This window comes from Crocodylus porosus, unplaced genomic scaffold (genome assembly GCF_001723895.1).
Source record: "Crocodylus porosus isolate Cpor-Errol unplaced genomic scaffold, CroPor_comp1, whole genome shotgun sequence".
Classification (NCBI taxonomy): Eukaryota; Metazoa; Chordata; order Crocodylia; family Crocodylidae; genus Crocodylus; species Crocodylus porosus.
This window is the reverse complement of record NW_017728935.1, coordinates 5,804,289-5,814,432: the sequence shown is the minus strand read 5'-3', so window position 1 is coordinate 5,814,432 and position 10,144 is coordinate 5,804,289. Positions and strand designations below refer to the sequence as shown.

Genomic DNA, 10,144 nt, shown 5'->3' with positions numbered 1-10,144 from the left:
CGCCTCGCCTCACCGCACGGCGCGCAGCACGGCGCCGCGGTAGCGCAGCCGATCCGCCTGCACGTGCGGGTTGGCCAGCGCCCGCTTCAGCTCGCGCACCGCCTCGTCCGAGCCCAGGTACGGCATCGCGCCGTCGTTCCGCTCCAGAGTGAACGAGCTGGCGCTGCGTCTCCCGCTCACGCGCTGCACTGCGCAGGCGCGTCCCCTCCCGCGCAGGCGCACTGCACCCGGTGCTGCGCAGGCGCACTGCACCCGGTGCTGCGCCGCCCCGCGCCGCCCCTCTCAGTGGCCTGCGCATGCGCCGCGTGGCCTTGGCGGGAAGCGGAAGCGGAAGTGGGACGCGGCCAGGCACGCGGGGCGGCTCGACGGCCATGAGTGGGACGCTGCTGTACGCGCCGCCCGTGGCCGTGGACCTATGGGGCCGCCGCAGGACGCGCGGCGCCCGCGCCTTCTTCCTCACGCACCTGCACGCGGACCATACAGCCGGGCTGACTCGCAATTGGCGCCGCCCGTTGCACTGCTCCCCCCTCACCGGCCGCCTGCTGCGCCTTCGCCTGCAGGTACCGCCCAGCCCGTCCCCCACCCCTCCGGCCCCGCCCAGCCCGGCCCTCACCGCCCCTGCCTTCCTTCCCTCCCTCCTTCCCCCCAGGTGGACGCGTGCTGGATCCGGCCGCTGGAGGTGGGGCAAAGCCATGCCGTGGCACTGGATGAGCGGGGCCGGCGCACCATGACGGTGACGCCCATCGACGCCCACCACTGCCCTGGCTCTGTCATGTTCCTCTTCGAGGGGGACTTCGGGGTCGTGCTCTACACAGGTACTGTTGGGGTCTCGGGGCCGCCCGGTCGTGCCCCAGCGTCTCCCTCACACCCACCGCCGAGGGCCTGGGAGACGGCAGGGACTATAGCCACACCCCTTCACACGTCCTCCATGTCCCTGCACCTCTCAGGGAAGGTGGAAGGACTGGGGCGGGGCGGGGCGGCGAGCAGAGGAGCGGCCGGGGGCCTTCCACATGAGGAGATGGTCAAGGCTCAGTGTAGGGAGGAGGGCAGGAGAAAGGTTTATGATGCAGAAAATGGCAAAGAGAAAGTCCACAGGGGTTGGTCATCGACTCTCTCCCCAGGAGGAGGGGCTGCCGCATGAAACAAGCCAAGCCGGTCATCCATTTAAAGCCAATCCCAGGAAGCTCCTTTTTACGCAGCGTGTTGTGAAAGGCCAGATGTAGTCTGAGGAGGCTGCGCCGCTCGGTCACCTGCTCAATGGCCGCTGAGGCCCCTTTCCTCCAAGGTGTCCAGCCTCTTTGTGAACCTGGCTGCACAGTCAGCTTTTATTACACCTGGCGGCCACAAGTCCCGTTCCCCCCCCCCCCCCCCAAGACACTTCCTGCCTTTGCTGCACGCTCCAGGCCTGCACTTTTGCCAGTGGCTGCTAGGCCTGACACCACTGTCCCTTGTAGAAATGTGAGTCGCTCACCAGGAGTTCAACCCACATCGCTTCGGTGATGTCCCAGAAAAAAGCACCCAAGCAATTGGACTTCTGCTTCCGGGCCTGGAAGCTGGGGACCTCTTCTGAGTTTCGGAACCTGCAATGTGGAGCAGTAACCGCTAGGTGGGCCCCTGTTGCTCCTGGCGTCCCCAGATCTTGTGTTTCTGCCCTGCAAACTAGTGCTGCTTTGCTTCTTGCCAGGTGATTTTCGCTACACTCCGGCTATGCTGAAGGAACCAGTCCTAATGAACCAAAAACAAATTGATGTTCTTTACTTGGACAACACAAACTGTGACCCAGCGCTGGTCCTACCTTCCAGGGAGCAGGCCACCGAGCAGATAAAAGAGCTGATCAAGGCCCACCCTAAGTACCAAGTCAAGATTGGTGAGCCAGACTTTTTGGTAGCTTGGCATATGGCAGGGTGTGAGCTGCAGCCAGTGCCTCAGTTAGAGTTGTGGCGAATGCCTGACCAGGACCAGATGATATTGTGTGAGGGGTAGCTGGGTTGTGCCCTTCGCTGTGTCTGGCTTGTGCATTCATTGGCCTGGATGATGCAAACCATGTGTATTTCTGCTAATCAGAGTGCAGATTTGAGTCTGCTTCGCTTCTGGTGTCTGAAGTGCTGCAGGTGTGGGGCCGTGGCATAATCTTGAGGTTTTTGGAGGGGCAGAGAGCAATTGTTTTTCTTCCTCTTCACACAAAGTACACTTCAGTTCTTCAGGACATTGCCTGTGTTGTCTTGTGCGCTGTCTCTGTCTAATTTCCCCTTGTGGGTAGGCACCTTTCTCTGGAGTCTTACAGCTATTTTGTCCCTGCCCCAGTCACCTTCCCCAGGCACTGTCTTTGCCTTGCCAAAGTACTTCTAAGTCTCTGAAAGTTGCTAAGCTGTTCTGTTTGTTCTTTGCCAGGTATCTACACTCTGGGGAAGGAATCACTCCTAACTGAGTTGTCCCTGAAGTTTAACACATGGATCGTGGTGAGCCCCGAGAGGCTGACTGTGTTGGAGCTGTTGGATAAACACCATCCATTCACCACTTGGGAAGATTCTGGCTGGATCCATGTGGTGGAGCCCTCGGAAATCCACTGGAAGACTCTGTGCTACTGGAACCAGCAGCGCCCCACGATTGCCATTCTCCCCACTGGGCGCCCGCTGAAGAAAACCCATCCCAATATGCACATTATTCCCTATTCTGACCACTCATCCTTCTCAGAGCTGTGTGAATTTGTCCAGTGGCTGAAACCCTGCTCGATTATCCCGATAGTCAAGAGCCATGCCTGTCAAGCTTACTTGGAGAAGTACCTGAACCCTAACTGCGAGGTGTTTCCTGTCCCTAGCATCCCAGAGCTTTGGCAGGATGTCACGCCACTGACAAATAGCAGGAGAGAGGAAAGATTTAGGCAGCTGCTGAAAATGACCGTACCTACACGGCAACCTGGGCCGCGAGGGGTCATCTTCAAGTCCCTAAAGGAATGCCCTGACACATCCAAGAGCTCAGGAGCTGTGCAGAATCATAAGTTGAAGACTTCTGGGGATATGGAAGTTTACCAGCAAAATTCTGAGCCAATTGGGAGGTCTGCTGCAGGTTGTCTGGGAGATTGCATTTGCTACCCTTGGTGCTGCACGGAAAGAAAGGAAATGGAAGAGACTTGCAGCAGTGACGGTGCCCAGGGACAGCTTCTCTCAGCACAGTCTCCTACATCAGCACCTGCCAAAGAACAGCTGGTAAGACGATTGGGCAGTCGTGTCAAAGAAGGGAAATCAGGCTTAGTAGAGTCACATGGGAGTCCTTTATTCAAGAACACTGAGACTGAGGGGATTTGGTTGAACAAGGAGCCTGATGCTCCTTTGTGCCGTGATACCCCATGCCCACGTAGGCGGGTATACTACGCCCCTTTACAGTTTGTACCTGCTCAGAAGGCAGATACTCCCTCTTGCGAGCAGAGTTCATCCTCCTCAAAGGGAGAGGAATTTCTTCCCCTGGAGGCAGCTGGTGACAGTAGCAGCCTGCCCAGCTTGTCACTTGTGTCCAGCAAACAAGTTACACACAGCCTTGCAGAAGAGTATTCGCTCGTGCCATTAAATACGCTCAAGCAATATTCCGCACAGAGTTTTTACCAGCTGGTGGAAAAATACTTCAGGAGGGGAGAAGGGCCCTAAGAAATGGCCGGCCCGTTAGCACCAGCTGTTTAGCTATGTCACATGGCATACAGAGTCCTGTCGTCATGTCTGCCTTTTGCAGTCTGCTGACAGGGTGGCTTTTGAATGTTTCGTTTCCTTTAGAAGGGTAAGGGGGCATTGAGCAGCAGTCTCTAGATACCTCATTTATGAACATGTTTATGTTGTTATTGGCCTCAGTTTTGGGGGTAGATTCTAAGTAACCGGCTGTGACCCTGTGCATCGTCCAAGGGCTCCAGATGGGTACTCAGACTAGCGCATTTGATCACAGGAACATGTTCTGTACTCATTGCACCTTCCATGCAAACCTGATGTCATTTCAGGGCAGAGGGGGTGGGAATAGTCCCTACCCGTTTTCATAGGAGCAGTAGGGGACACGAGCTGCCCAGGACAGACCTTGGTATCAGGGTTTCTGTGGGATGAGGTAAAGAATCTCCTGAGTAAAAGCAAAATGAGATGGGGGTATAAGTCCCAGATCATTATCTTGCTGCTGGTTTGAATTTCTAGCTGCTAGCCAACATCCCTCCAAGATGGCTTGGGGGGAGTTTGTCTTGGAGGGTTAAGAAGTTACTTCAAAGAAATAATGAAAATGAAGAGCTTTTAGGCCTCTGTGTGATCATGGAGGAAGCTGTGTCAGGAAACTCCTAGTGTAGCAAGCCTGTGGCAAGCTGCTTCCACTGGCCATTGAGTGGTACTTCTGCCCTCCTGCTGACAGCATGGCAATGCCAGCTGTAAATCCTTCCTACTGGGACAGCAGGAATTCTGTGAATTGCAAAGGGCAAGGCTTCCTGTGCCCTGTTCTTTGGAATCTGTGCTAATTTCTGGGGTGTTATTTCTCATTCCTTGGCTGCCAAGAGCCTCCAGCTCAGGAACAGTCAGGCATTATCATCTAGCCAGGCCACAGCCATAGGACCTGAAGGGTGCGAATTCCAGGCCCTTTGACAGGGTTAATGTACGTCAGGGAACCTGTTTCTCCTTAATTGCTATTTGCGTCGGCACTTTCCCCAATAAAGGCAAGCAGACACCAAAAAGATCATTTGGTGGCTGTTATTTTTCTGTTAAGGTGGATCATGATTAAAAGTATTGCCCACTCTGGCTTGATGGTGAGGCTAATTAGGTCTCATACTTCCCTTGACATGGGATTTAGGGAGATGCATTCACCTGACCTTAAGGTGATCCCATTTCTGTTCCCTTAACTTGGACCTGCACAAAATTCGGCCAGCTGCTGTGTTGGAGTCATGGGAGAAGGGTGGGAAATGGTGAAGTTCTGTTGGGGGTCTTAGCCCAAACAGGCTAGGGGTCAGTTCCAGGCTCTCCTTTGGGGAAGAGAGCATTACCCCTGTCCCACGTGGGCTTAGTTTAAGTCCTGTTGTTCACAAGTCTGTGTGTAATCATGGTTACAAGTAAAATTACAGTCTTCCCAAGTGGAAAATGACTGTGTTGTGAGAAGCTGTCAGAGGCACTGCACACAGCTGAGTTCTGAGGCACAAGAAGCCAGATAACTTCAGCCCGTAGTTTTGTTTGGTTGACTGTTGGCATGTACAAGGAGGCTGCAGCCTAGATGCTCCCTCCTTAATGGCCATAAACGCCGCACTTGAATTTTTATTTGCCTTCTGAAAGCGTTGTTGGTACTAAACTTAATAAAGTGTGTTCTGTTCACAAAGCAAGTTCTGCATTCCCATGCTTCTCTTATAACCAAGCGTCTCTCAGATAACCTTTGACTGTGCTGGAACGAAGAGGCACGTTGCTTTTCTTTGCGCTGGAGAGAGAAAGCAGTGCTTGTGTGTGGTGCCCCCACAGGGGTGCCCAGCACAGAGCTGTGGTCCCTGCAGTGTAGCTTACACGCCCGTGTCCATGCGCTCTAATGTGAAGCCAGAGCTTGCATTAACAGCCTCATGCTGGTTATACCTACCTCTGTCCCTTGCTGTGAGATCAGGCAGTGAGCCCAGTACAAACCCCCATGCTGCTGAAATTCACCCACAAAGGGGGAAGTGGGAAGAAGCTGTGCTTAGTGCCTGGCAAGCAGTGAGCAGAAAGGAAATCATGTGGCCAGGAGAGCTGCCGCTCCCAGACTCCTCACTGCTGCAGTGCTTTCAGCTTACTTGCACAGGGCTTCACTCCAGCCTGCAGGGCTGTGCACCCTGGCTTCCTGAGGGCATGTGAGAGAGGAGTTTCCTCAGGGCTGAGTTGTTGGGCTTTGCACAAGGTGGTGCTGTGGCTTTAATCCCACCTGCACTTGAAATGAAACCTGGCTGGATTGTAGCTGAATTATAAATCAGCAGACTTGGGTTTGTCTGCTCTTAGCAGTGTGTTTCCTACTAGGTAAGGAAACTGGTAGCAAGAGCCAGAAGTGAACAGAGCTGCCGTTTGCACACTAGAGACTCCAGGGTAGATGGGACCTGTGGCTTCAGGGGCAGATCTGCTCTGCTCTGAATTGCATGAAGAGGAGCTGTAGGCTTAAGCTGGCAGGTATCTAGGCCTTCAGTGACTGCAGTCAGCTGTTCACAGCACAGTTTTACTGTGTCTGCGTGGGTGACCATGGGCTGCTCAGGACCAGTAGTAGCAAGCCAGCAGCTCAGTGCAGACTAACCTGACTGTCCTAGATCCACAGCCTTCCTAGCAGGAAGGAAGGATTAAGCAGTGTTGTAAACCGCATTGATGCAAGCCTGACGCAAAATCACCCAGGGCAGAGGTAATGCTCTTCAGCCAAAAAGGAAACCAGTAAACCCCCACCCTGCCCTGCTCTGAGTCCTTGCTGGGATGCTGCAGTATCTCTGGCCCTGCAATCTCTGGGCCCCGGGAAGGGCCGCCTGCTCCCACACCTACCCGCAGACTACTAGGCCCTGCTGCTCGTGAGGGGGCCCAGTGAGTGGGGAAAGAGGTCCAGAAGCCCCAGCAGGTCTGTGGAACCAGCTCGCACCCCTTCTTCCATAGTTCCATGGGTCAGATGTGAGGGGGTGGCAGCAGCCACTGTATACTAGTACCAGCACTTGACACATCAGTGCAGAATGTCATGGCCTGTGTTTTTTCTAGTCTGACCCTCCCTCCCCTCTGGCATGGGTTTATCAGCAGTGAAATAGTTAAGGAGGAGGATGCTCCACCCTGATCTGAGTCACTTCTCCCCCCTGCAATGAGCAGGGCTGTCGCACCTCTCCAGCCTAGTTCCAGCAGGTCTGGGCAGATCCTTCTATGCTGCAGCACTGGTCACGCTGGTGATTTTGTGCACAGCTAGAAACTTTCTCGCCTCTGAGGGCAAGCAGCCCCCAAGCCCTGGTGCCACAGTTAACAGTGTTGTTCCGGAGTGCCAGGTTATGGCTGCAAGGTGCTCCCAGAGGCCTGGGGTCTCCTGTTTAAGCCCAAACCTGCATAGCACTGTCAGGAAATGCTGCAGTGGACAGTAAGCATCTGTTCTCCATGCAAGGGACCAAGGCCTTGAGACCAGGCAAGCCAGAGGTGACAATGGAAAGGCTGTGAAGGCTGTGGGCTGGGTCCTGAGCCTTGAGGCAGGTCAAGGCTCCAGAGGAAGCCCCAAGTCCAGCCCTGGGAACATAAAAAGGATATTTCCTGCCATTGCAGATGGAAATGACCTAAATTATGTGGGAGCAAATTTAAGGGGTTTGGCAGGCAGTGAGGCCTAGCAGGAGATCCTTGATTGACACCAGTAGGCTGGAGATCCCACATGGTGTGCCAGGCACATTCTGGCAGTTCCCAGAGGCCCAGACTGAGGTTTTGATGGTGATGCAAGTCCAGCTGCAGTGTTTACCACCACTCTACAGTGCCGGGCTAATTATGCCTGGGCTTCTGCCCCCCTGCCTGCTCAGCCCTGTGTGCTGTATAGCTGTTTGGTGTTGTGGTAGCATGGGGTCTGTTCTCTGGATACAAAGATCACATAACAGGAAGAACCTGCTTCCCTGCTCACAGAGGAACTGACTCAGGGAGTTTGAGTCCTTTCCTACACAGCCTTTCAGGGATTCCCCCTTCTCCCCCACCCCCAAGCTGAGCTAGCTGGAAACTCTTTGGGCCATTTCTGAGCCCCCGTTTCAGATCATCGCTAGACACAATGCTGAAGGTGAGACTGTCAGCAGCACTGCCAGGAGCCAGCTGTGAGCTTGGAGGGCCCTGAGGAAGTGGTGCGTATGCCCCAAGCTTGCCCAGCCAGATACTGGGATCTCTGTGGGGAGGTTTGATTCTCAAGCAGTTTTGCTTTGCAGCCGGCTAGGTGCCAGCCCCAGCACATGCCGTCACACGCTGTGCTGTGACTGGCTTGGAACAAGCCTTGCTCAGCAACGAGGCTCTTGGCCCTGTATCAGAGAGTCCAGGGCGCTATTGGAGGAGGTATGGGGAGCGTTCTCAGGCTGCGCAGGCACTCTGTTTGTGGCCGTCACAAGACACAGCGCACTGCATGGGACTGACTGGGGTTGGCTTCTCTGCCCCTTGTTGCCGGTGGGTGCAGCTTGCTGTGCCCCAGGGGATGTGGGGCTGCCTTTTTCTCTTCTGCTGGGCCAAGCTGGGGCACTCCCCATGCAGCCCCTGTGGATCCTGACAGTTACCGGGAGCAGTGAGGGACAGGGGAGGCAAGTTCCCACTGTTTTTGGCTTACGGAAAGGCCAGAACCACTGCAAGGCAAGCCTAGGCCAAGGCCCCCTGGCAAGACTCCCTCTGACAGCAGTGGGCTTTGGACCAGGGCCTAGTTCAGTGTGCCCTAGGGATTCCTGCTTCAGCACTTGGTGTGCTAGCAAAGGCAGCGAGGGCTCTAGGACTGCAGCCGCCAAGACTTCCATGCTGACATCCACCTTCGGTCTGAGTGCATCTCACCTCTGCCAGGACTAGGCTGGTTTGTGACTGTCCAAGAGGGAGAATGCAGATTGTCGTTTCCTGACTCAACCCTCGTGCGGGCGGCCTTAACCAAAGGACGCTGTCGGTCGTGTCTACGGTGGCGGACGGGTGCTGTCTCTCTGTGGGGACAGTCAGCAGTCTGGTGGGATGCATGACAGTGGTCACCAGGGTTTGGCAAGGGTAAGTGAAGGTGACATTGGATTGCCTGGGTGTGGAGGTTAAGCTGGTCTCAGCACCGTGTACACAGTGAGTATGGGCTGCACGCCAGTCTTGCCTGTTTCCAGACCCAGCAGGTAATACCCATGTTGCCGGCAGAAGTTTGGCAGGCCAAGCTCAGCAGGGGTTGGTCCCAGCTGGGATTCTTGAGCCGGCCTGTCTGGGTGCCATTGTCCCTGCGGTAACTGGTGCTTTGCAGACCATCCTGGCTCCCCACCCCCATCCTCAGCAGACCTTGTGCAGGTCTTGGGCAGGTGGCTGGATGGCAGCACCGTACATTTGTGCGAGGTCAGGCTTCCTTCCAGTGAACATAGCTCTGCCGTGGTCCCAGACACCCAGCAGCAGGGCTGCTGAGGGCACCGGTGTCTCAGCCCACAAACCCTGTGTCCAGAGGACCTGACCACCTTGTTCTTGGGCTCCAAGCAGAGCATGTGCACCTTTAGCTGTCCTGTGAGTGACAGTCTCTGTGGATTGCTCATAAGGAAGCAATAGCTTGCAGAGATGCCAACTGTCTTTAGGCAGGGCTATTAAAACCTAGTAGTGTGGTAGCTAGTAAAGACTTTCTGAACCAGCCCTTGGTGCTGCTGCAGAAGCGATGGGGCAGAGGCAGCCCCATGCTAAGGACCTCACGGAGCCCACAGCCCCGGTTTTCCCCTCTCCTCCCCTCTCAGTGTCAGAGGGGTTCCTCCTCAGCATGACCTGGGATCCTCCTGGAGACTGCAGCCCTGTATCCCGGCACTTCACCTGTGCACGTGGCTTTCGGCTGTTACAAATGGCTCCTCCTGGGGAAGGCAGTATTTCTGGACCCCAGGTCGGACAACTCCCAGCTGGCACCACACAGCCTGCCCCACGTGCTGTCGTAGAGTGCCAGTTTCAGACCCATGTCTCTGGATTTGTGCACCGTGATTAATAAAGCTGTCTCCTCACTGAGGAGCCCTGTGACTAACGACGGGACTTGCCAGGTTAGCCAGACCCCTTGCCGAGGCGGCTGGTGGACCGAGGTGACCGCTTGCGGGCGTCTGCCCGTAGGAAGGCGGAGTGGGTGTTGGAGACGATCGCCTCTTGCTGACCAGCCGTGTCCCTGGCTCTCGGCGCTGCCCTGTCAGCTCCTCCGTGCTCTGGGGCTGCCTGGCGCGGGCTGCCGCTCTTTGGGCCTTGGCCCGGGCCCGGCGTGTGACGGGCGCCTGCAGGAGAGGAAAGGCCTCGTTGGGACCGCTGAGCTGCGCCCACCCGCGCCACCCACTTGGCCCCCGGCCCTGGCACAGGAAATGGGGCGGCCAGCCCTCACCCGCCCCACACCCACAGGGGTCTCGACGGAAGCCCGAAGAGGCCGCGCCGCGCCACTTCCGCCCTGCGCGTCACGGCGGCGCCCGCTTCCGCCCGCGTGACGCTGCTGGGCGCTCGGCGCTCTGCTGGCCTGGTCTGGGGCGGCG

The 10,144-nt window shown here is 56.1% G+C and overlaps 2 protein-coding genes across 2 annotated transcripts in view; one reads left to right on the top strand and one right to left on the bottom strand.

Annotated features, from left to right (window-relative positions):
- Nucleotides 1-141, bottom strand: part of AP4B1 (adaptor related protein complex 4 beta 1 subunit) — a 9,292-nt gene extending 9,151 nt beyond the window's left edge. Inside the window, exon 1 of the mRNA XM_019546800.1 lies at nucleotides 14-141. Within this exon, the coding sequence (XP_019402345.1) occupies nucleotides 14-126 (113 nt within the window). The 5' untranslated portion in view covers nucleotides 127-141. The remainder of the gene's footprint in view (nucleotides 1-13) is intronic.
- Nucleotides 142-317: 176 nt separating this feature from the next.
- Nucleotides 318-4,509, top strand: DCLRE1B (DNA cross-link repair 1B). Its single transcript, XM_019546802.1, has 4 exons — nucleotides 318-560; nucleotides 650-815; nucleotides 1,685-1,867; nucleotides 2,392-4,509. The coding sequence occupies exons 1-4, from the start codon at nucleotides 372-374 to the stop codon at nucleotides 3,639-3,641; spliced, it is 1,788 nt and encodes a 595-aa protein (XP_019402347.1). The 5' UTR covers nucleotides 318-371; the 3' UTR covers nucleotides 3,642-4,509.
- The last annotated feature ends 5,635 nt before the right edge of the window (nucleotides 4,510-10,144 follow it).